Raw genomic sequence first — 27,114 nt, forward strand, 5'->3', positions numbered from 1 at the left:
TGGATCTAGCCCTGATCTCTTGACTGGGTGAGAGCCTTCTGCTTAATTCAGAGACTCTGTCCCTCACCACCCCTTGTTGTAAATATTTTTGTCCACCCTAAGCGTGGAAGGGTATTCTCAGATGTGAGACCCTTGCTCATTGCACCATCAGGATTCAAGCAAACCGGGCCGAAGACGGCTGTAATGCCAGAAACCGGTCCCCGGGAGCTTGTTTCCTTCCCAGTGTAAGAATTGGCTTTTGTAGTTTGGTTTGCCCTGTTCCCATCATGCACTGGGACAGGAACAGACTAATTTGCATACAGCCAGGTTCTGAAACTGGGATGGTGCAGTGAGCTAAAAAACGGTGTTGGATCTATCCCTGATCTCTTGACTGGGTGAGAGCCTTCTGCTTAATTCAGAGACTCTGTCCCTCACCACCCCTTGTTGTAAATATTTTTGTCCACCCTAAGCGTGGAAGGGTATTCTCAGATGTGAGACCCTTGCTCATTGCACCATCAGGATTCAAGCAAACCGGGCCGAAGACGGCTGTAATGCCAGAAACCGGTCCCCGGGAGCTTGTTTCCTTCCCAGTGTAAGAATTGGCTTTTGTAGTTTGGTTTGCCCTGTTCCCATCATGCACTGGGACAGGAACAGACTAATTTGCATACAGCCAGGTTCTGAAACTGGGATGGTGCAGTGAGCTAAAAAACGGTGTTGGATCTAGCCCTGATCTCTTGACTGGGTGAGAGCCTTCTGCTTAATTCAGAGACTCTGTCCCTCACCACCCCTTGTTGTAAATATTTTTGTCCACCCTAAGCGTGGAAGGGTATTCTCAGATGTGAGACCATTGCTCATTGCACCATCAGGATTCAAGCAAACCGGGCCGAAGACGGCTGTAATGCCAGAAACCGGTCCCCGGGAGCTTGTTTCCTTCCCAGTGTAAGAATTGGCTTTTGTAGTTTGGTTTGCCCTGTTCCCATCATGCACTGGGACAGGAACAGACTAATTTGCATACAGCCAGGTTCTGAAACTGGGATGGTGCAGTGAGCTAAAAAACGGTGTTGGATCTAGCCCTGATCTCTTGACTGGGTGAGAGCCTTCTGCTTAATTCAGAGACTCTGTCCCTCACCACCCCTTGTTGTAAATATTTTTGTCCACCCTAAGCGTCCACCTATAGTGGCCAAAATCGATTTACAAAAGGGGGTGGTGATGAACAGAGTGTCTGAATTGAGCAGACCACTCTTACCCAGTCCAAAGATCAGGGCTTGATCCATCACCGTTATTTATCTCACTGCCCCATCCCAGCTCAGAACATGGCTATATGCAAATCAGTCTGTCCCTGGCCCAGTGCATCATGGGAACAGGGCAGACTAAACTACCAAGCCAATTCTTTACCAGAAAGGAGACAAGCTACCGGGGACCGGTTTCTGGCATTTCAGCCTCTTCGGCCCGGCTTGCTTGAATCCTGATGGAGCAGTGAGAAAGGGACTCATGTCTGAGTATACCCTGCCACACCTATAGTGGCCAAAATCGATTTACAAAAGGGGGTGGTGATGAACAGAGTGTCTGAATTGAGCAGACCACTCTTACCCAGTCCAAAGATCAGGGCTTGATCCATCACCGTTATTTATCTCACTGCCCCATCCCAGCTCAGAACATGGCTATATGCAAATCAGTCTGTCCCTGGCCCAGTGCATCATGGGAACAGGGCAGACTAAACTACCAAGCCAATTCTTTACCAGAAAGGAGACAAGCTACCGGGGACCGGTTTCTGGCATTTCAGCCTCTTCGGACCGGCTTGCTTGAATCCTGATGGAGCAGTGAGAAAGGGACTCATGTCTGAGTATACCCTGCCACACCTATAGTGGCCAAAATCGATTTACAAAAGGGGGTGGTGATGAACAGAGTGTCTGAATTGAGCAGACCACTCTTACCCAGTCCAAAGATCAGGGCTTGATCCATCACCGTTATTTATCTCACTGCCCCATCCCAGCTCAGAACATGGCTATATGCAAATCAGTCTGTCCCTGGCCCAGTGCATCATGGGAAAAGGGCAGACTAAACTACCAAGCCAATTCTTTACCAGAAAGGAGACAAGCTACCGGGGACCGGTTTCTGGCATTTCAGCCTCTTCGGCCCGGCTTGCTTGAATCCTGATGGAGCAGTGAGAAAGGGACTCATGTCTGAGTATACCCTGCCACACCTATAGTGGCCAAAATCGATTTACAAAAGGGGGTGGTGATGAACAGAGTGTCTGAATTGAGCAGACCACTCTTACCAGTCCAAAGATCAGGGCTTGATCCATCACCGTTATTTATCTCACTGCCCCATCCCAGCTCAGAACATGGCTATATGCAAATCAGTCTGTCCCTGGCCCAGTGCATCATGGGAACAGGGCAGACTAAACTACCAAGCCAATTCTTTACCAGAAAGGAGACAAGCTACCGGGGACCGGTTTCTGGCATTTCAGCCTCTTCGGCCCGGCTTGCTTGAATCCTGATGGAGCAGTGAGAAAGGGACTCATGTCTGAGTATACCCTGCCACACCTATAGTGGCCAAAATCGATTTACAAAAGGGGGTGGTGATGAACAGAGTGTCTGAATTGAGCAGACCACTCTTACCCAGTCCAAAGATCAGGGCTTGATCCATCACCGTTATTTATCTCACTGCCCCATCCCAGCTCAGAACATGGCTATATGCAAATCAGTCTGTCCCTGGCCCAGTGCATCATGGGAACAGGGCAGACTAAACTACCAAGCCAATTCTTTACCAGAAAGGAGACAAGCTACCGGGGACCGGTTTCTGGCATTTCAGCCTCTTCGGCCCGGCTTGCTTGAATCCTGATGGAGCAGTGAGAAAGGGACTCATGTCTGAGTATACCCTGCCACACCTATAGTGGCCAAAATCGATTTACAAAAGGGGGTGGTGATGAACAGAGTGTCTGAATTGAGCAGACCACTCTTACCCAGTCCAAAGATCAGGGCTTGATCCATCACCGTTATTTATCTCACTGCCCCATCCCAGCTCAGAACATGGCTATATGCAAATCAGTCTGTCCCTGGCCCAGTGCATCATGGGAACAGGGCAGACTAAACTACCAAGCCAATTCTTTACCAGAAAGGAGACAAGCTACCGGGGACCGGTTTCTGGCATTTCAGCCTCTTCGGCCCGGCTTGCTTGAATCCTGATGGAGCAGTGAGAAAGGGACTCATGTCTGAGTATACCCTGCCACACCTATAGTGGCCAAAATCGATTTACAAAAGGGGGTGGTGATGAACAGAGTGTCTGAATTGAGCAGACCACTCTTACCCAGTCCAAAGATCAGGGCTTGATCCATCACCGTTATTTATCTCACTGCCCCATCCCAGCTCAGAACATGGCTATATGCAAATCAGTCTGTCCCTGGCCCAGTGCATCATGGGAACAGGGCAGACTAAACTACCAAGCCAATTCTTTACCAGAAAGGAGACAAGCTACCGGGGACCGGTTTCTGGCATTTCAGCCTCTTCGGCCCGGCTTGCTTGAATCCTGATGGAGCAGTGAGAAAGGGACTCATGTCTGAGTATACCCTGCCACACCTATAGTGGCCAAAATCGATTTACAAAAGGGGGTGGTGATGAACAGAGTGTCTGAATTGAGCAGACCACTCTTACCCAGTCCAAAGATCAGGGCTTGATCCATCATCGTTATGTATCTCACTGCCCCATCCCAGCTCAGAACATGGCTATATGCAAATCAGTCTGTCCCTGGCCCAGTGCATCATGGGAACAGGGCAGACTAAACTACCAAGCCAATTCTTTACCAGAAAGGAGACAAGCTACCGGGGACCGGTTTCTGGCATTTCAGCCTCTTCGGCCCGGCTTGCTTGAATCCTGATGGAGCAGTGAGAAAGGGACTCATGTCTGAGTATACCCTGCCACACCTATAGTGGCCAAAATCGATTTACAAAAGGGGGTGGTGATGAACAGAGTGTCTGAATTGAGCAGACCACTCTTACCCAGTCCAAAGATCAGGGCTTGATCCATCACTGTTATTTATCTCACTGCCCCATCCCAGCTCAGAACATGGCTATATGCAAATCAGTCTGTCCCTGGCCCAGTGCATCATGGGAACAGGGCAGACTAAACTACCAAGCCAATTCTTTACCAGAAAGGAGACAAGCTACCGGGGACCGGTTTCTGGCATTTCAGCCTCTTCGGCCCGGCTTGCTTGAATCCTGATGGAGCAGTGAGAAAGGGACTCATGTCTGAGTATACCCTGCCACACCTATAGTGGCCAAAATCGATTTACAAAAGGGGGTGGTGATGAACAGAGTGTCTGAATTGAGCAGACCACTCTTACCCAGTCCAAAGATCAGGGCTTGATCCATCACCGTTATTTATCTCACTGCCCCATCCCAGCTCAGAACATGGTTATATGCAAATCAGTCTGTCCCTGGCCCAGTGCATCATGGGAACAGGGCAGACTAAACTACCAAGCCAATTCTTTACCAGAAAGGAGACAAGCTACCGGGGACCGGTTTCTGGCATTTCAGCCTCTTCGGCCCGGCTTGCTTGAATCCTGATGGAGCAGTGAGAAAGGGACTCATGTCTGAGTATACCCTGCCACACCTATAGTGGCCAAAATCGATTTACAAAAGGGGGTGGTGATGAACAGAGTGTCTGAATTGAGCAGACCACTCTTACCCAGTCCAAAGATCAGGGCTTGATCCATCACCGTTATTTATCTCACTGCCCCATCCCAGCTCAGAACATGGCTATATGCAAATCAGTCTGTCCCTGGCCCAGTGCATCATGGGAACAGGGCAGACTAAACTACCAAGCCAATTCTTTACCAGAAAGGAGACAAGCTACCGGGGACCGGTTTCTGGCATTTCAGCCTCTTCGGCCCGGCTTGCTTGAATCCTGATGGAGCAGTGAGAAAGGGACTCATGTCTGAGTATACCCTGCCACACCTATAGTGGCCAAAATCGATTTACAAAAGGGGGTGGTGATGAACAGAGTGTCTGAATTGAGCAGACCACTCTTACCCAGTCCAAAGATCAGGGCTTGATCCATCACCGTTATTTATCTCACTGCCCCATCCCAGCTCAGAACATGGCTATATGCAAATCAGTCTGTCCCTGGCCCAGTGCATCATGGGAACAGGGCAGACTAAACTACCAAGCCAATTCTTTACCAGAAAGGAGACAAGCTACCGGGGACCGGTTTCTGGCATTTCAGCCTCTTCGGCTTGTTTCCTTCCCAGTGTAAGAATTGGCTTTTGTAGTTTGGTTTGCCCTGTTCCCATCATGCACTGGGACAGGAACAGACTAATTTGCATACAGCCAGGTTCTGAAACTGGGATGGTGCAGTGAGCTAAAAAACGGTGTTGGATCTAGCCCTGATCTCTTGACTGGGTGAGAGCCTTCTGCTTAATTCAGAGACTCTGTCCCTCACCACCCCTTGTTGTAAATATTTTTGTCCACCCTAAGCGTGGAAGGGTATTCTCAGATGTGAGACCCTTGCTCATTGCACCATCAGGATTCAAGCAAACCGGGCCGAAGACGGCTGTAATGCCAGAAACCGGTCCCCGGGAGCTTGTTTCCTTCCCAGTGTAAGAATTGGCTTTTGTAGTTTGGTTTGCCCTGTTCCCATCATGCACTGGGACAGGAACAGACTAATTTGCATACAGCCAGGTTCTGAAACTGGGATGGTGCAGTGAGCTAAAAAACGGTGTTGGATCTAGCCCTGATCTCTTGACTGGGTGAGAGCCTTCTGCTTAATTCAGAGACTCTGTCCCTCACCACCCCTTGTTGTAAATATTTTTGTCCACCCTAAGCGTGGAAGGGTATTCTCAGATGTGAGACCCTTGCTCATTGCACCATCAGGATTCAAGCAAACCGGGCCGAAGACGGCTGTAATGCCAGAAACCGGTCCCCGGGAGCTTGTTTCCTTCCCAGTGTAAGAATTGGCTTTTGTAGTTTGGTTTGCCCTGTTCCCATCATGCACTGGGACAGGAACAGACTAATTTGCATACAGCCAGGTTCTGAAACTGGGATGGTGCAGTGAGCTAAAAAACGGTGTTGGATCTAGCCCTGATCTCTTGACTGGGTGAGAGCCTTCTGCTTAATTCAGAGACTCTGTCCCTCACTACCCCTTGTTGTAAATACAAATAACACTGAGGCGTCTGGAGGCCCAGCCGTTAAATCGTTAGACCTGAGGACAAATTGAGTGGCATGCCCGTTACAAAGGGCACATAACCCATAAAGAGTAAAGCGCCGCCGGGGGTCGTCCGAAATGGCACCGGGGCGCCTGGTGGAGTCAGGGTCGCTATGTAGGACACAAAGCCTGGAGAGCAGCGCAACCAGAGAAGGCCCCGGGGCATCTGGTGGGGTAAAAGCCGCTGTGCTGTCGGTGTAGTGGGCTGGATTTGAGGCATGGCTATTCAGGAAGGCTTGGACCAGGCCATCTGGTGGAGTCAAGCCGCTGTGTTGTCGGTCCGGTGGGCTCGATTTGAGGCGCGGCCGGTCAGTAAGTCTCAGACCAGGTCCGCTCACCGATTGATTTGCAAATGCTTGTTTACCTATGCTGCAACCCTTCACATGCATTTTTATTTGTGTTGATGAAATGTTCACATTACATTGTTTGATGAATCTGCAGATAGTGCTAAGCTCGCAGAACAAAATTATAAGAGTGCACCATGAGCATTTTTCACCACAATTAGATTAAAACAAAGATCTCCTAAAAAGGAGCTGTCTTACTTTGTCCACTAAAACAACAGGACTTATTATGGATTACCCATTAAAACACATAAACACCAGGTTCCACACACAGGCTAAAAAAATGCATACATTTTGCCAAGAATGGCACGTACACATATTTCCCTGGCCAAAGGAGGGAAATTTTGAACTAACTCAATTGAATATATGAGAACATACAAAGAAGGTAATACACAGGTAAAAAGAAAGGATGGAGAGAGACATTATTAGAACAATGGACCATCATCAAGGAGGCCCAGATCAATAATCCAACACCACCATATGCAGGTGTAGAAGTGCTCACGCCACTTCACCCCGCATTAATATATTCCAATCCACCAATAGCAGGAGCCGGCGGGCCCCCCACTGAACGACAAACAGGTAGGTCCACACATGATAAACTAACAGGGCAGACATTTCCAGTGCAACCCAAGACCGGTGAAAAGGCTCGAGAACCTTGATATCGCCCCCCCCGTTTGTCGCATCTGACACATAGAACCCCAACAGTATGGAGACCACACAATCCCAGTGGTTCAGGCAAACATACATGAGTGAGAGGGAGATTTGTGGTGGTTCTAGACAGTGAAGGAGCAAGTGGGAGTGAGGAAGGGAGTCCCAGTCCCCTGGGGACTGATGACGAGGGTGAGGCTACAGGATTTGCCCAGGTAGCTAAGGGAACAACAGAGAGTGAATTTAAGAGTTGACGTCCCACTACAAAGAACAATGTATAGCTCAGAAACGAGGAGGCAAACTACACAGGATAAAGAAGAAAAGCATGAGCTAAGAAGAGAGAGGAAGAGATCGCACCCAAGAAGCATGGCAAGAAAGCAGAGCAGCACAACCACCACATAAGGAAAGTGGGGGAAGGTACAGGGTACAGAGCAACGATCGGGGAAAAACAGAGGTAGAACTAAATGAGAGGCTTCTGGGAGGGATCCGAGCCTCACCAATCATTTAACCTAGGAGACAGGCTGACACGGAATTAAGAGAGCAGAGCAGCTGGTACTGACCCAGCCAAGACACAGGAAAATTAAGATGGCACCTTAGCGCACATATGTGGGGAGCAGCAACAAGGACATAAGCTGCTCCACCCGAACACACGGGAAGGATACACTGACTCCAAAGGGGATAGTAGCAAGAGAAAAGGCGAGATCTGTGGGAACCCATTCTGCCACCTGTGAGCCTGCTGGATCAAGGAAAGAGACCAGTACGATAGACCTTGGCAGGAGGAACGAAACTTAGTACTAGAGGACATGGATATAGTGGAAGATTGTATCCGACATGGGGGAGGAGATCCCAAGTGGAACTTCCCCTACATCCAGGAATGTTTAAATAAATGCGAATGCCATGTCGGAGAGAAACCTGTAGAGCTACCTGAAGTAAGAATGTACCAGTTACTACAGAAGGGTATGTCAGGGACCATCTATGTGCAATGGGCTCAGATAGATAAGGAGGGTGTGGTATCCTCTGACCAAAGGGGCTTTATCCTTGACCTGTCTCCTCACCCCTGCTCCGCGAACGTCTTGGTATTCACCACCGTGACATCACTTTGAATGTCACAGTGAGGAACGTTCGAAGAGAGGCGCCCGGAGGTGACAGGAAGAGTGACTGGGTCAAGCTGTGGCTGGGGTCGTGTTACTGTACTGTATCTCTAATAAAGACTTTAATGATGGTAACCTTATCTTGCGTTCTCTGGATGTCTCACCAATATTATACTGGCGACGAGGATGGGATGAAGAAGGACGAGTGACCCCAACACGCTACTTTGAGTAAAGAAATACTGGCGCAGCAAAGAAAACTGACGGAGGTGAAGAATAGAAGGTGTGCAGCGGATAATAGCACACATTGGGCCGGGGACGTTTAACTTCGAATGGGTTCGGTGAAAGGCTGACAGATATGGAAGAAGTTTATTCTGTCTGAGGTGAGAGCGCTGCCCCGTGTTCCCTCACATCAGCGGCTGGCTTAAGAACTGGGATCGGCGCATGTCGTGGGTGAAGAGAGCCGTGAGGGAACGAATATTTTGACCTTATACGTTGGCGGGGCAGGGCAAGCCTGAAATGTGTCACGGTGAGGAGCTGTGGGGGCTACGATACACAGAGCATCAGTAGTGACTTTCGGGTCCCACATTACGGAGGTGGCAGCGGTTTCAATGTAATAACTGTTAGCAATTCTATGTGAACCCACAGTGCGAGAGCAGGACCTGACCTCGTTTCATCTGCTACTATGCGGCTGTTTAGTTTTGAGCTTATGCGGCAAGGGAGATAGTCAGTGGAGTCATCGGATTTTTGGCAAATACTCCTAGTGGTGGCAGCGAGCTGGTGCTAAGTGCCGGTGGCGTCCCTAGAACTTGGCGGGTCAGTGCGAGTTCTAGTGGAACATCACAACCGTGGTCGTTCAGGAAGTACATCACAGAGCATCGGGGTGAGAACATAGGAGGCGCTGAGAGGAACCTCGGGCCAAATCCACGACACAGAGACTTGTGCTGGCATCTCCGGGGTGACCTCAGTGATTGCAGAACAAGATTTCTGGCCGCACATTGACAGAACTCTCTCACCACGCATTTTCCCTTTTACCTCGGAATTGCCTTTGCTATAGGTTCAGGGGGTAGTCATATTGGACGGGTGGCATGGCCAGGAGCCTTTTTGTTTTGAAATGTGTTGTGAAAAAGAAGAACAGTGTACTTACACAGTGGGTGTGAGTTTGTGAATTTCAACATAGGGATTCCCAAGGATCTTAGCGCCATCTACTGGTGACAAAAGAATAGTCCAATCCAATGAGAAAAAGGTATCCTCCGGAGTTCCTCAAGGTTCCATCCTAAGCCCCCTTCTCTTCAACATTTATCTCATCCCTCTTCTCACCCTCATAGAATCGTTCGGCATAACTGTCACCTCCTATGCCGACGATACTCAGCTTATCATCCCCCTAGACGACAATTCCAACAAGGCAGAGCTCAATCTTAAACACTTCCTAACAGCTGTCTTTCAATGGATGGACGCTAACCACCTCCGCTGCAACTCAAATAAAACTGAGATCCTTCCCATTGGTAAGAGTGCCTCTTTCTGCCCTGCCCTCTGGTGGCCTGACAACTCCGCTGCTCCACCTCAGACGGTCTCGTCGGCCAGGAACCTCGGGGTCCTCTTCGATTCTGACCTCTCTTTCGATCTCCACGTCTCGACCGTAGCAGGAAGATGCTTTGGCATAATTAAGTCCCTGAGAAAGTTCTTCGACTTTCTCCGCCTCGACTCCAGAAAGACTGTTGAGGTAGCCCTCATACTCTCACGAGTAGACTACTGTAATGGCCTTCTGGTAGGGACCCAAAAGTCCACTCTCTCGAAACTTCAAAGTGTTCTGCACACCGCTGCCCGCCTTGTCTTAAAACTTCCACGCAAATCATCAATCTCTGCAGCCCTTAAAACCCTGCATTGGCTCCCCTTGCACAAGAGAATACTCTTCAAGATTCTCACCGTAGCTTTCCGAGGCCTTAACAAATCCGGCCCCTCCTATCTGTCCAGACGCTTCCCTCATTATAATCCGAGTCGCTCCCTCCGATCTTCACATGAAAACTTCATGACCCCCACCAAGTTTAATCTGAAGTCTAAAGGCAGAAAAACCCTCAATACCCTGGCTATTAGAGCCTGGAACAGCATGCCTAGACATCTCAGGCTTCAGACTCTCGAGAAACCCTTCAGGAAGCTCCTCAAAACTTGGATTTTTAATCTTTCCGATGACTGGACAAAAGCGGCCATATAGACCCCCTCTCCTATCACTCTGCGATCTGGTTCAAGGACTTACAGCGCCATGATGCTCCTTCCGGAGCGAACGCCGCGCTCTATAAATACCCCTCCAAATATCCAAATATACACTATACTGGTGCGGGGTCCCACTCTATGATTTCTTGCATTGTTCTGTATGTCTGTATTCCTGTACGGGGGGTTAATATACAAAATTGAGGTAAACTGTGCGTGGGGGTGGTCTTACTTGATTTGTACAGGTGACTAATAAGTATCGTGTAGCCCCTTACCTTTTCTTCGTAACTGCCATGCAAAATGTAACTCCTCCTCCGTTTTTTTGCCCACCCCTGGGGAACCAACACTGAAATGGAAAAAATGGAAGAACGTCTTCTAAAACTATGCGGTGGTGTGTGGACCTAATTTAGGACTTGTAAGGTAAGTTGCCCTGCTATTGCATTACCTAGGCGCAGAAGGACAAGAGGTGTTGGAGCATCTTCCTGAATTGAATGTGAATGATGGGAGGGGTTTGAATGAGTTTGAGTTGAGCCTAAAAAAATGAGACATACACTACCTACCAAAGTTAAGCACCATTATGGAGCGTTACCACTTTGAAAAGAGAGGGCAAAAGGAAGGAGAGACGGTAGAAGAATTTGTCTCTGAATTGCGTAAACTAGCGGCCACCTGCAAGTTTGGGGGAGCGTGTGAAGAGAGAATCCATGATCAGTTTGTGTTAACGTGTAAAATTGAACGCATAAGGGAGGAGCTATGGCTGAAAGACGACCCGCCCCTGGGGGAGGTACTCATTGTAGCGAAACAGGTTGAACACATGATGCAGCGTGTGAATGAGATAAGGCAGGATGGGGAGTGTAAAGTCAAGGTAAATGAGGTGTCGGTGGAAGAGGAGAAATTCCCGCAGTAAAAGAGCGGAAAAGGGAACAGATGGAGGCGAAAGGGAGTTGGAGTTTCAAAGGGAATTGCTACTGCTGTGGAAAGCAAGGTCACATGGCAAGTGATAGTGATTGTCCTGCCTTGAAATCACTGTGCAATAAGTGTTTGAAAAGAGGATACTTCAGGCAACGTTGCAGAAGTAATAGTCATTATAAAAAAAGGGTAAGGAAAGACCTATGCAGAGCTGTGATGAAATTGAGTTGCAGTTACAGGGAGAACCAGTCTGCAGTCCTAAAGATGAAATAACTGTGGAAGGGACTGGGTTGAAAGCGATGTTTGATTCTTGTTCTAAGATCACAATCATATCTGCAGTGGAATTTGAAAGAGTGTCCAATAGGAAAATCAGTCTAAACAAAATGGATGTAAGACCTGGGGGATATGGGGGACAACCCATAAGCATGAAAGGTTACTTTTGGGGGACTGTTGGCTATAAAAACAGGGTAACAGCCACAAAGGTTTATGTGTCCATGTAAGGGGATAACATCCTGGGGTGGCAAGCACAAAAGGAATTGGGCATATATCTCAACCCCAACAAGGATCCCCAGATTCTTGTACAGGAGGTGGGGTGAACAGGAGTGAGGATAGAGGAGGACCTGGGGTGTCAAGGCTCAAGGAGAATGCCAAACCGGTCGCAGCCAGAGTCAGAAACCTCCCCAATACCATACAGGATGCGGTGAGGGAAGAAATAGAGAGACTATGCAAGTTGAAGGTGATAGAACCGGTTGAAGCCACTGAGTGGTTGGCACCCATAGTCGCAGCCAAGAAGACGAACTGGTAAGTTTGGTTGTGCATTGACCTTAGAGCACTGAACAAGGAGGTTATCGTGGACAAGTTTACACTTACGAGCATCTCGAAAATGATGTGCACACTGGAAGGAGCGAGATTATTCACTACGTTAGACCTGGCATCACCCTATCACCAGGTGAAACTCCACCGGACTCCGAAGAACTCACGGCATTCATCACACCCATGGAAGCGTTCAAGTTCAAGCGTATGCCGTTCGGGTTGGTTTCTGCCGCAGCAGTTTTTCAAAGGATAATGGATAACTTGCTTACGGGCATCCCTGGGGTCATGTGCTACCAAGATGAGGTGTTGATATTTGCAAAGAAGGATGAACAACATGAAAGCAGGCTAAGAAAAGTACTGGTAAGATTCAAGGAACAAGGACTCACTGTTAAGAAAGAGAAATGTAGGATTGGCTGTGCAGAAATAAATTTCCTGGGTCATAAAGTGACGGCAGAGGGCATTCGGCCGAAGACAGAGTTGGAAAACGCCATCATCAACCTTTCCCTACCAAAGAACAAGGAAGAGATTAAATCATTCATGGGGATGATAGAATTCTATAGCAAGTTTGTGCAAAACTTTGCTAGACGCACGTTTGCCATACGAAACCTGCTGAAGTAAGGAGCAGTCTTTGAATGGAGCGAGGAGTGTCAAAGGGAATTCGAAGACACAAAAAAGGCACTGGCAGAAGCTCCTAGTCTCAAATGATTCTTGCCAGGGAGGAAGACGGTGCTGACAACCTACGCAAGCTCGAAAGGACTGGGAGCAGTCCTCACACAGATGGGCGAGAAAGGGGAGGAGACCATAGCATTTGTGTCAAGATCGCTCTGGAATGCTGAAGTAAACTACTCTGTGATCGAGAAGGAGGCACTGGCGGAAAACTGGGCCATGATCAAATTCAGAGATTTTTTGTGGGGAACAAGGTTTCAACTGAGGACTGATCACAAGCCGTTGGTTGAAGTGTTCAGCAGGAAAGGGCTGGACTCCATTTCAAGCAGGATAAGACGTTGGGTGGTGAATCTCCAGGAGTACATGTTTGATGTTGAATATGTACCGGGGGCAAGGAATCTAGCAGCCGACTGTCTGTCACGTCTGGTGAAGGGGTCGAATGAAGATCTGTTTGGCACAGAGGAGGAGAATGAGGACGAGAGGGAGATACTGATGGAAAATGTGTGCATCATTACTCAAGGACTATTAAAGAAGAGATATTGAAGAAGAGAACTGGAAAGAGACACTATGGAATGATGTACTACTAAATGAAGTGTGCGCGAGAACGAAGGGAGGTTGGAGACAAATGAGATGAGGCTTTGAAACCATTTTGGATGGTCAGAAATGAACTATCAGTCACCGATGATTGTCTATTCAGAGGCACGAGATTAGTTCCGCCTGAGGTCCTAAGAAAACATCTAGTTAACCTGGCTCACGAAGGGCACCAAGGGATAACGAAAACTAAGCAAAGGATGCGTTCCGACTACTGGTGGCCCAACATGGATTTAGAGATTGAGAGGGAAGTAAGATACTGCATACCATGCTCCGCAGTGATAAGGTCCTAAAGCAACACACGCCTCCAATGCAGAGCAGAGAACTCTCTGTAGGTCCATGGGTAGATGTGTTGTACGATATAGTGGGCCCTTTAGCAGGGGAACATCGCACACCTTAAATCCTGGTCCTGGTAGATTTATACTCGAGGTGACCTGAAGTAAAATTTGTGTCGGAGATCACGACTAAGGTGGTGATTGACTTCTTGCAGGAAGTGTTCCTTAGAGAAGGGTTGCTGAGTACCTTTTTAACAGACAATGGTGTACAGCTCTGCTCCAAAGAAATGCAAGACTTCCTAGGGGTCAGTGGTATCGCACACAAGAGGTGTGGGTTATATCACCCTGAAACCAATGGGATGGTCGAACAATTTAACAGAACTATCAAAGAAGGTATCCAACTAGCAGGGGCCAGTGGGTTAGGTTGGAAAGAGGAGGTAGGGAGACGTTTGGAAGCCTATAGACTTACCCCTCATCAAACCACAGGTGTTGCCCCGTTTGAGATATTGCGAGCGAGAAGACCCAATTCAAGGCTAGTACCAGGTTGGATGGGATGGCACAAAGGTTGGTTGAGTCACTGTCAAGAGTCCAAGTGGCGGGACAGGAAAACCAGGTTTGATAAACTACACGCAGTCAAAGAGGTCAAGTTTAAGGTGGGCGATTTGGTCAAAATTAAGGCACCCACAGGAAGGGCAAACTGGTCAGAATTCTCTAGACCCACAAGGATTGTGAAGACATTCAATAATGCTGTAAAGACTCAAGAGGGGAAGATTTGGAATTTGGGGAGGGTGGTAAGATACCTCGCTCCCACACAACATGATGACGACAGACCTGGAAGTGAGTATGATTCGTTCGCTAAAGGAGACCCATCAGAGCCGAGTGGCTCGGGAAGGGCCAATCTTACTCGCAAGTCAAGTGGCAGAGAGATTGTCCGCCCTAAGTATTTGGAGCAATATGTCACAGAATGATTCCTTTCATGTATTTTATGTACAATCTATAGTTTTCCTTCAATTGTTATTCTACTGGTAATTCATTTCACTGTGTTAGAAAAGGTGTTCTCAAAATTGTAGGGAGGGAGATGTGTGGTATCCTCTGACCCAAGGGGCTTTATCCTTGACCTGTCCCCTCACCCCTGCTCCATGAATGCCTTGGTATTCCCCATCATGACATCACTTTGAATGTCACAGTGAGGAACGTTCAAAGAGAGGCGCCCGGAGGTGACGGGAAGAGTGACTGGGCCAAGCTGTGGCTGGGGTCGTGTTACTGTACTGTATCTCTAATAAAGACTTTAATGATGGTAACCTTATCTTGCGTTCTCTGGATGTCTCACCAATATTATAGAGGGGTTAAGTTACAGCCTCATGCTCTGAAAAAAACATTGCAGGAAAGTCTGCTAAGTGGTCTAATTGGAGAACAGACTAACGCAGTGATCACCCAAGTTAACATCCCAGCAATTGCGCTAACAGCCATCAAGCATTACACAGCCACATTCAATTGATACAGGCACTGGATATGGACAGTCCTGAGGTATATGTTCCCTGGCTGCCCAGATGTGGGAGGGTTAATGGCGGAAACCAGGGAGAGGTATAACTGATTTTCTGGATAGAATGAGAGAATAATGGGGACAAGAGACAGGACATCCGAAGTCTGATGCAGGCCCATAAGTTGCATTCTTTTACAATATACTCAAAAGGAGGCTGCCCACAGAGATACAAAGGGGACTGAACGGTGTGGTTGGGATAGGCACCAAACCCTGGTGGAAGATACAAGCCGATTATTATGTATACCACAAAAAGAAGCAAGAAAAGGATAGAGAAAAGCAAGAGCAAGCCCAGAGAAACAATGCTAAATTGGTCCAACACAAATTGAAAAAGACTGCCCTCGAGGGGGTCGGATTGGCCGCGAGCAATCAAATGTCACCAGCCTTTTAAGAGAGCTCCACTGCAAAACTACAGAGGGTTTCAACCTAGCTATGGTGGCAGAGGCCAGGGGGGTTGGCAGCAACCTTAAGAAATGCTACTATTGCCAGAGGATGGACCACCTGGCAGACAGATGCCAAGCATATCATGATTATCAGAGATCTATGGGCCAAGTCCAGCCACCGCATAACCCTGCGAATGTTCATCCTCAAATCTCAGCACAGGGATACCCGAACGCACCTTACCTTCAGCCATAGGGAGCTCCATCAACTGCCGCACACCCACAGCAGGGATCGAGTAGATGGACAAACATGTAGCAGAAGCAACCACAGACATGGACTCAGTCCAACAGGGACCGGGGCCACAACTACGGCGCAGAGGGATAACTATCCGGGGAGGTAATGCCTTCACGCAAACACAGAGTCCAAATGAGCAGTAAGATAAACTTCCAGAATAAATAGCAACACTTCACCTACATCCCCAAAAACTTGCACCAACCCAAAAGAAGTACCAATGAGACAGCGTTGGGAATTCAAACCTTTACTCGTTGCACTCCCTATGCATCTCTTAATTTCTAGGGTTGATGTGTTCCATACAACTCTGGCCTTGGCTCCCCTGGAGGAAGGCCACTGTTCCTAATTGGAAATACCCATCTTCATCCTCCAGTGCAGATCCTGAGTGATTGTTAAACTGAAGATAGGGAACCCTATAGAGCATCAATGTATTTCTTTGACCTGTTCATGAAAGATTTTAGTAATTAAATAAACCCCACCAACGGTGAAAGTTTGTTAATGAAAAATGACCTAGTATAAGGCACAGGGAGTTTTTTCGCTATGTACTGAGTCGTTTATGGATTTTCAGACTGTGGACTGTGATGCCTCGTGTGACTCTTTCAAGAATGGAAACTTAGATACAGCCGCTATCCTCTAAATATGGCGTGGCATCTATAAAAGTTATATGGTGGCCCAGTGACCGGCAGGCCACCAGGCCAAGAACTCTACCTCAGAGGGATTTGCAATATTGACAGGTGAAGCATTTTCCAAGTTATGACAGTTCTCAATGTCTGCCAAACTGTAAACTGCACCTTTGTGAAGGGACCGATGTGCATGGCACCAAGAACTTAAAGATTGCCACAGTAGATTCCCAGACAAGGTAGGGAATACGGGTCTAGTTCATCAGCCGTGCTCAGATGTGCAAGTCCATGAGGCCCGCTCCTTTCACAAACAAAAGAGAATAAAGGGGCTATTAAGGAGAGAGGGGACGCCAAGTCCGCCAAAAGGAAGAGTCACGCGAAACTGAGAGTTTTACATGGACTGGAAAGAACAACCAGCAGTATGGTTCCCAGATCGGACTGCTGTGTAAGAGCTGCAGGAATGCTCTGGAGACGCGATGGAGAAGAGAGAAACATACACGCAGGAGAACTGCGTACCCCAGGTAACTTAAAGCAAAAGTACGCTTTGCTCCAGACCGCTATCGCTCAGGAAACGATCCGTAGCAAAAGGCAAGTGTTATGGTGCATGATGTCTGAGTGACGGTAGAGTCACAATGGTTGGGTATCAGAGGTAGCCCAAGCGATCCAGGTGAAGACCTGGAGGAATATATGATGATACAATGCAAACTTTTACAACGCATGCCTTTACAACGCGGTTTTTACATTTACGCTTACAACACATTTCATCACAATGCATACCATTACAACGCATATCACTACAATGCATAATACACAGTAGTGTAAGAGTTGAACAGTGTAGGGCTAAAAATTACTATTCCCACTCCAGGTAGTGCAATAGTAGGGTAAGGGTTTGATAGTGTAGGGGTAAAAAGTTACTATTTCCCATTACTTACCTTGCGTTGTAGTGGCATGTGTTGTAGTGACATGCGTTGTAATGACATGTGTTGTAGTGACATGCACTGTAATAGCATGCGTTGTAATGGCATGCGATGTAAAGGATGTTGCGCTGTAATGACTGAGTCGTAATGGTTGTTTCCCGCCTGGAGACATCCTATACTGTGCACAGGGGCATGGTGAATTCCAGGGTGCACCACAAACCACTGTATATTGACAGCAGCTTTACTGGTGACCAGCGGTGGGATTATACTGCCATCATTTAATACCCAGGACATGTTTTGTTTCTTTCCAAGGAACTAGCTTTCCTGCCGGGGACTGCCAGAAGGAAAACGACTCTAAAAGAAGTCCAGAGCATGAAGACTAAAGAATGGAGTGACGTAAATCCGGACTACCTAAATAGAATAAATCGTAATGTTTATCGACATAACAAACAAACCCTTACAAACCCTGTACTGCAAGGTGCAAAATAAATCAGACACCTACACTACTTGCATTGGGATCTATTCCGCTAGCCTGATACAAATGGAGTCAGAAGTGTGATATCAGGCTGAGACCACAGTCTTCGGACATTAAACAACCAGTCACAATCGAACAGATGGTACAACCATTGGTGGCGGGCCAGAGGCTTTTGCAGCTGGCAATAAAACAGCAAGCCCAGGCAGCACAACAGGATAGGGAGAATTGAACACAGCCTGAAAAAGGCAAGCAGTGTTAATTACAAATATACAGCATACCCACGAGGCCTCCCTTCTGAAATTAACAAATGTGCTAGTGTACTCAAAAGTGAATCCAAATGTTCATTGCTCATACCTGCAACAATACCAGGCCAGTGAAGGCCCAGATTTATTTTTTTACATACTTTGAGAGAGTTACCGCCTGCGCCTCTTGGCTACGTGGACATACGGGACAATACATAGCTCCTGTACAGTCTGGTGAACTCCAAACAGCCTATTAAACCATTAACCTTCTACAGTAACCTACTAGGTCCAGGAAGGACTTAACCTCTCATTTTGTGGGGATTTTAGGTAAGTCTTTGATAGCTTTAACTTTGTCAACGTGTGGCCTACTCATATTAACGTTGAATTGGTACTCTAAATACCGGATGGAGTCTGCGGCTAGTGTGGAATGTTGGCATTTTCTACAAGGCCCACCTCTTTGAGGGCTTAGAAGACAGATCCCAATTGCAGGAGCTGAGAGTCCCAGTCAAGACTAATGATCACTATGTCTTCCAAACAGGCAGCTACAAACTTTTGATATGGTCAGAGAGCCCATGCCTATCAAACTTTAGAAGGCTGCAGCAATTCAATTGAGACCCAAGGCAGCACTTTGAATTGGCACAAGCCTGAAGGGGTGAGGAATGCTGTAGTTTCCTTAGCTGTTGCAGTAAGCGGGATTTGTCAGTACACCTTCGTGAGATCTAGGGTAGAGAGGAGGTTTGCTTTGCCTAACTGTTCTATTAGTTAATCAACTCTTGGCATAGGGTAAGTATTACATTTTGAGATATTGTTTAATTGTCGAAACTCAATGCAAAATACGATGGAGCTGTTTGGTTTGGGGACTAATACGATTGGGGAACACTATGCACCAGTGGATGGTTCTATGATGTCACCTTGTAGCATTGGCTCTACTTCCTTTTCTACTGTGGCCCTCCTGGCTTCAGGTATCCATTTTGGGTGTAACCAAAACACCTGCTTCTCTCACACTATTATGTTGTGGTCTATAAGGGCAGTTCTCCCTGGTTTGCTGAGAACACACCTCCATATTTCTGGAGGGCCTTATGTAACTCGCCCTTTTTTTGTAGAGATTTGTGTGCCTATTTTCAATTCACTTGTTTTAGTGGCTTAACCCTTTGGTGGGAAGTTAATCTCTAATGTTTGGGAATCAGTTAACAACAGCTATCTGGCTTCAGGGGTGTTTGACTCTTTCCATTTCTTCAGAAGATTGATGACCTAATAGAATAGTTAGGCAAAGCAAAGCTCCTTTCTACCCTAGATCTTAGAAAGTGTGCTGACAAATCCCGCTTACTGAAACAGCTGAGGAAAAGACAGCATTCCCTACCCCCACAGGCTTGAATCAATACAAAGTGATGCTCTTGGGTGTCTAGGGAGTTCCTGCAACCTTCCAGAGGTTGATGGACAGGGCCTTGCGACCATATCAAAAGTTTGCAGGTAAATGTTTGGATGACATAATGATCTTTATTTTGGGCTGGGACTTTCACCTCCTGCACTTGGAATCTGTCTTCTCTGCCCTGAAAGAGGCCGGCTTTGTAGTATACATCGAAAAGTCCACACTAGCCACTGAGTCAATCAAGTAATTAGGGTACCGAATCAACGCTAGTATGATTGGGCCACAGGTGGATAAAGTTAAAGCTATCAAAGACTTACCTAGACCCCTCACGAAATTAAAGGTTAAGACCTTCCTGGACCTGGTAGGCTACTGTAGAAGGTTCATTCCCCACTTTTCAGATATTTCTCACCCGCTTACCGATCTGCTGGAGTATGTACACCACTCAGAAATCAGGGACTGGTCTGCTACACGTCAACAGAGCTTTGCCCATTTGAAGGAGGTTTTATGTCATGACCTTGTATTGCTATGTCCTGATTTTAGGAAGCTGTTTGTAGTGCAGGCTGATGCATCCGGTTATGGACTGGAGGGTATTCTCTCCCAGGCTTATGCAAAGGGCCTGCTTTGCCATGTTGTGTACATAACTCAGAAACGTCCACCCTTGAACTCACTATGCCACGGTAGAGAAGGAATACCTTGCAATTAAGGACATGGGGGAATCACTGCAATACTATTTGTTGGGACATTCCTTTGTTCTTCATACTGATCGGGTACCCCTTGTATGGTTGGCATGTAGTAAACAATCTAACACTCAGATTCTTAGATGGCTTTTGGCAACTCCAACCAACACTCGTCGGGCTGGCTGCCTTTAAACCCATATTGATTTCCTTTCCCGCACAGTCTGCTCTGCATAGCCCAATCGCAATGGTTGGGGAAGCTGTGAAAGGGCCAGCATGAAGTCTTATAGATGGCTACCATAGATTCTCAGAACGACATAGAGAGTACGGGTATAGCTGATCAGCTTCACTTAAAATCTGTGAGTCCAGGAGGCCCGCCCCCTTCAGGAAAAAAAGAGAAGATGGACGACAAGAAGGACAGAGGGGACACCGAGTCCATGAGGAAGAGAAGTGATGTGAGACCGAGAGAGGTGATAGGATGGGAGAGAACAAACGGCGGTGCAGTTTCCAAGTCAGACTGCTGTGCGTGAGATGCAGGAATATTCTGGAGTCATAACCGAGAAGAGAGAGCCATACACCCAGCACAACTGTGTACCCCAGGTGACCTAAAGGAAGAGGACGCTGTGGTCCAGACCGCTATCGCTCAGGAAATAAGCTGTAGCACAAAGCAAGTATTGTGGTGCATGATGTCTGAGCGGGAGTAGAGTCACTGTGGTCTGGGAATCAGAGGTAGCAAAAGAGGGCGGCTACTTGAGGGCCAGGAGACCTCTGATATTGTTCACAGGGGTAAGGTGAGGTCAGGGGAGCACCACACATCCGGTACATTAACAGAGCCTTCACTGGTGAATGGTAGTGGGTTTATACTGGCAACATTTAGTGCTCAGGACCATTTTGTGTCTTCCAGAGGGTCTACCTTTCCTGACAAGGACTGTACAAAGGGGAAACCACTCTAAAAGCAGCCCTGAGCATGAAGACTAAAGAATGGAGTGACGTAAATCCGGACTGCCTAAATTGAATAAACCGTAAATGTGTATTACCTCCCTCCTTATAAAAAACAAACCTTTACAGCCCCTATACTGACAAGTGCTAAATAAATCATTGACACCTACACTGCTTGTATTATGATCTGTTCAATTAACCTGTTACGCACCTCCCTGTGTCCTGCTGTATGCTGCAGGTGACCAGAAAGGCGTTGCATGATAATCCTGATATTGCCATGTTTACGAGGGCATGTAAATGCTTAATATTAGATACATAGACGAGACATCCACACAGTGGAAGGGGGGCCATATAATCAGGAGGCAGGATTGGAAGATATCTTGGTGTACAGCTAGTAGCTGAAAACAGTTAGGCAATGGCAGATTTGCACACTGCTCTTGCACTCTACAAAATGGGACTATATTAATAACAAGCGAAAATGGTTACTCCTAAAGTGACAAGCTTAATAGAATATTTAATTGAGTCATGACATCATAAGAACTGTACATATGACAACATTTTAAAGTTCATGATTATAGGCCTTTTTATGATACACTAGTTAGTTATGCCTAGTTAAACCGATATGAAATTTTAGAATTGTCTGTTCAAAAGTATTAAAAAATAAACAGTAGAGCAGATCTAGTGAGGTCAATACATCTCAATGGTGTTAAGACAGGAGAGGAAAGTAATGTAACATTGGTACCCTATCACTCTAAGCATGAAATCAACCAAGAGAAGAGAGAATCTGTATTGTATTCCTCTAGCTCCCGCAATCCATTCTTTCACTACAGTACTCGTTTCAGCTTCTGTTAATGTCTCTCTAGACGATATTCCAGAGTCAGAGCATCTAGGAACAGAAGGATGTCAAAATTTGAGAGCTTTAGGCAAGAAGCCACTAAGTTTCCTGATTATGATGCTACAAAAACTATTTCCAAGCATGAACTGGCATAGATGAACAACTGTGTACAGTGACAGTAAAATACCACTTGAAGAGATTATAAGGCATCCAATGCCTCAATATTAATAGAAAGAGCATCCCACTCACCTTTTTCTTTTTGAAGATTGTGTACACAAAAACAAATTAATAAGAGCTCACTAGAATTTGCTTTTACATAAGATCTATTTATTATTGCTCAATTTATAAACTTACCTCTTGCTTTAAAACAATCACCTATCAGAGAAAATATAGAGCACTCTCAATTAATCTTGTTTTCAGGATGTGTAAAATATTTCATCATCAAACACTTTATTCAATGTTTTCAACCATAAAAGTACATAAATATATATACTAAATATATACATAACATATGTAAAACTAGAGACAGAAAAACTCAATTCAGAACACTGTGCTGTGTCATGCCGTTACAAAATTTCAATGATTGATGGGAGTGTACCTTTAAAATGTAATAAATCAAAGTGTCAAAATCCCCATAAGAACTTGACAAGAAATACTTTATAATTAGTTACAATGGGCATTTGAAAAGAGATATAGTTAAAATACAACAAATAACGGACACCAAAGGTAAGCGCCATATAACAAACACATAGGTACTGGAAGCCTGAGACAAAGAGAGGGTATAATGTGGTATCAGTCTTGCCAATCACTCCAGCGCCCTGCACCTGAGGAACCATCTCCAAGGAAGGTACTGTGTACGGAGGAGCCACCTGGCAACCTCTCGTTGGTGGCATCCAAATTGCTTATATGAAGGGATGATCCATGTTTTTCTTGGGCAGGTATAACCAGCACAGAAGAAAATAACGTGCTCTAGTCATTCCTCTGACTGTTGGTAAACTCGACATACAGTGCTTATTGGAGGCAAACGGTTCCACTTTGCTAGTAAAGACATTAATGGTAAAGCGCCATAGAGGAACTTAAGGTAAAGGGACGTTGCAGCTAATGGGTTAATAGAATGAAAGAAGGGTTCAAATTGAAAATCAAGTTTAAAATTAAAAAAAGGGAAGTAAACGGCCCTTTGGAAACATTCTGGAATTCGATTCAGTACACATGGTCCTATAATGCATCCTTAAGTGTAGTGGTGGATAGGTAGGTTGTTGATGCTGAGGAAGACCAATAGTCCCCTAAACTGACTTGTACTAGCAGGTTTTGGATGTAAGATAACCACTTAATCTTACCCCAACTGTCCAGTGATACTACGTCCTCCAAGACTCGGGGAGAGGAGTTGGCCTAACGGCTAGGGCGGTCGACCTCGAATCTGGGGAACCGGGTTTGAGGCTTGGTAATGACGCTGAACATCCTGTGATTCTGGGCAAATCACCTAATCTCCCTGTGCCTAACAAAAAATAATCTGTCTTCATGTAATGCAACTGGTGCTATGTAAAGCGCTCTGATACCCGATACGGGTCAAGTTTGTGCTATATAAATCTCTGCAAAAAAAAAAGACTCTACGATGGTCGTACAGGTCTGCAGAGTGTTTCAAACTTCTCTAATAAAGTAACAGCCTTAATTGGCCCTCATGTGTCATTGAATTGAGACCAATATCTTGTCTTAGTGGCATTAGCGGAGTATTATTTGGGAGGTCAGGCAGTGCTCACTTGAATGTATTCCCTGCTACTGCACGTTTAGTCAGATTTAAAGCAGCCCATACTTTTGCCCCACACAGAGCAATGCCCTCTGCTTTAGCTCTGTACAACTTAAGTGCAAGAGAAATATACCTGCTCCGGGATATCCTATGATGTCTTACAATTGCAGCAGAGAACTGAGTTAAAGTTAGGCTGCTCTTCTCAACCTGTGGTGCAATAACATAGATCTGATTAACCTAACCCCCAAAGAGTCAAACTCACATACCCCATCCAGAGGTCAATCTCTCCAGCTTTATCGAACACCTAAATGTTTTGTGAGGGCTAAAGGCCATAAACTTCGTCATAGAATGGTTTATTACAAGCCCCAGTTCAGTGCAAAAGTCTTCAAATGTATTCACCAAACATTGTAGTTCACTAGCGGTTTTTGAGATCAGAAGGGTGTTGTCTGCAAATAATAGGAGAGGGTATTTGCGGCCACCAAGGCAAGGGGCATCATTAAATTCGCTTTTCCAGAAGATACATTTATTATTGCTCAATTTATAAACTTACCTCTTGCTTTAATTAAATCACCTATCAGAGAATCTATAGAGAAGACTAACTTAATCTTGCTTTGAGGATGTGCAATTTATTTTACATTGCCTACTGGGGAAACTAGATAGTAAAAGAAAACTCAGAAAGGGTTGTATAATATATCTGGGAGGATTTTCTAAATATTCTTATTACTCTTTGCAAAACTTCTGAAGATGTGATATACATAAGATATTTCTGTTCATATAGGCATATATAGTTTATGTATTTCAAACTGACCTAACTAATTTACAATTAATATACTTTTCTAGAGCCCTTCAATTATTGGCATGGTTTTTTGATGTATATGACATTAAGCTGCCTTGCACTATAATAGTTAGGGGCTCTAGTTTAGTAATAAATTCAATGTAGTTTATAAAAAGGTTTCAAAGATATGTAACAAACAAAATGTTCAGATACTGTAAACCTTAAAACTATGTAAAAAACTGCTATCATTTGGAAATTCTTTCTTTAGATATATTATCATTTGGAAATTCTTTCTTTAGATATGTCTGCTTAAATAACGAATGAATGATTTATGAATTTGAAAATGGTCATTTATGAATATTTTCTAGATGGAGTTGAAGAGTCTAAATCGAGTAAAATCCATGTGTGTATTTCTTTGTGTTTCGTGTTGTGGTGCAGAGTGGGACTTGCTTTGCTCACTGTGTAGGGGACTTATGGTTTTGTATAAAGGAAACAAAGTTCAGCTAATAGCCCATGTGGAGCAAAATATAATTCTCAACTTCATTGAAAGCAAATGATGCAAGACAGGCAGTAAAGATCTGCAGACACGTTGTTCAACAGATGTACTCTATCTTAACTAGATTTGTCCTTGCCCTCACATTTGTTTCAATGTAATTTCACATACCTTTTTCCTTCTGGAGTGTGTCTGAAATGGGGAAAACAAATGTGTTACTTGTGCAGATTTAATACTCCATTAATAAAAATTTACAAGCAAACTTTCAAGAGTTGTTCAATAATACGGCAACTGTGGTCGGGTGAAATTCTCTAAATTCAAGCAGTTCACAAAAATTTCTGGTATTATGTTAAAAATGATGAGATTGAAAATGTCCCACCACAATGAGCATTCAACAGTCAGGATTGAACAAAACAAATGAATCTGCATTTGGAACATTACAAGACCTACAACCATGTGCACCATCTTAGCGGCTGTGTAAAAAGTTTGCACTTGTGCGCACATTCAGCTTACATGATGCCTTCATAATGTGACGAGATGAATATAAGATATTTTTAAATAAAGTCCTGTATTACTACTTGAAATCATAACCACAAGACCATCCCTTCATCATGTATCTGTCTCGGCCTCATTCTTCTATTTATTTCTTATTTATGCCGTAACCTTAGATAATGCTTATGTCCACTCACATCAGCAGCAATAAGGTATAACTTGTGGCCAATATTTCAGATCCTTCTCAATGAAGAAAAATAAATGGATAGTGTTCAGCCACCTACCTTTGTACAAATCCGGCACTAATGGACCATTATGATGTCGGGCCTACACCAGCTCACTCCTGGGAGCAACCAACTTCCGGTTGGCAGTCCCGATCGGCTAATTACAATGCGACCAAACACTGTTCGGTCACATACTCCCTTCTCTCAATGGCTTAAACCAGCTGCAACACAAGGTCCCATTGAAAAAAGTGAGGTGTTGCTCATCCTTGCACCCTGTGACAGGCACCTCAAGGTGCCTACCACAAGGTGCAGGTCATAATAGGGGGCAACATTTGTGCAGCACGTACAAGGCAGCACGTACCAGAGGGCCCTGCTGGGGGCCTCCAAATACACTTTCCGACATGGTTTCCATGTAGGACAGGCCCGCATTATAAACATGCCGGAAACTGAACTGTGGATTGTAATCCGAACAGCCGGTAGGTCCGCGTCGGTCAGAGCCTTTACGGACGGCATCGTAATCGGCCCCTAAGATGTTACCCATCTAACATGAACTGAAAAGAAATGTTAAAATTAAAATCACAATAAAAATATAAACCCTCAGCTGCTAAGTATCAGGCTAGCTAATAAACACAGCAACATTATCCAATACTTAATGGAAGAAATCCAATTGGGGTTTCTGATTATGCCATCCTCGAGATGGGGGAATGCCAAATCATTACAATATCTGATTGTTCAGGGACACAGTGTACTCCAACCCCTCCTCTTCAATGATGAGTATCACACTCAACAACACTAAGCAACAGGACATTTATTTAAAAATATTTATTTTAAACTTGTAACTCAGTACATAAAATCTGAATGTTAACAACACAGACTATAAAAATAAATGTAGTAAATATTTTCATGATGAGAGAAAAACGCAAAAAAAATTCTAACATCAATATTAAGTCCTTATCGTACTAACTCCCTCATGCTTTTTTGAGGTGATATGCTTAATTTGCTGGAGCATTAAATAGTGAGTCTCTCCTAGTTTCTCAGTGCCATGATCTTAGTTTTGGGAGAAAACATTTCAGGTTAGTGAAAAATGCTATTATTCATCAAGTTTGGAGAGGAAATATTTGTTTCAGTGTAAGGCAAACATCATGTCATACATGAACGTGACACGCCATACTTTCCAACTCAAAAGGATCACCTTTAATTACATAATTAAACATCAAAACAGCCTATCTTAACTTAATATTGCCTGACATAGTGGTTCCACATAATTTCAAATGTAACATAGCATCCCTCTGGAGTAAGGTCAGCCAACAACAACGGCTCCACAGAAATGTAAAACAGGCCTTTTACTTATAACTCTACATGCACATTACCTTTTAATTTTATACCAC

The 27,114-nt window shown here is 45.4% G+C and overlaps 1 protein-coding gene across 34 annotated transcripts in view; it reads right to left on the minus strand.

The window, feature by feature from the left end:
• LOC147710068 (butyrophilin subfamily 1 member A1-like) overlaps window positions 1–27,114 on the minus strand; it is a 538,135-nt gene that overhangs the window by 324,433 nt on the left and 186,588 nt on the right. For 19 of the 34 annotated variants that reach the window (XM_086920748.1, XM_086920747.1, XM_086920741.1 and 16 more), the window contains exons 5-6: window positions 25,182–25,202; window positions 22,353–22,373 (exon numbers count right to left, since the gene is read on the minus strand). The exons of 11 other annotated variants lie outside the window; for them this stretch is intronic. In XM_086920748.1, coding sequence (XP_086776874.1) covers window positions 22,353–22,373; window positions 25,182–25,202 — 42 coding nt within the window. Of the gene's footprint in view, window positions 1–22,247; window positions 22,269–22,352; window positions 22,374–25,181; window positions 25,203–27,114 lie in introns of all 34 variants that reach the window. 4 more of the 34 variants (XM_086920732.1, XM_086920733.1, XM_086920725.1 and 1 more) reach the window with 2 other exon arrangements.

Source organism: Lissotriton vulgaris, chromosome 5 (genome assembly GCF_964263255.1).
Source record: "Lissotriton vulgaris chromosome 5, aLisVul1.2, whole genome shotgun sequence".
NCBI lineage: Eukaryota > Metazoa > Chordata > Amphibia > Caudata > Salamandridae > Lissotriton > Lissotriton vulgaris.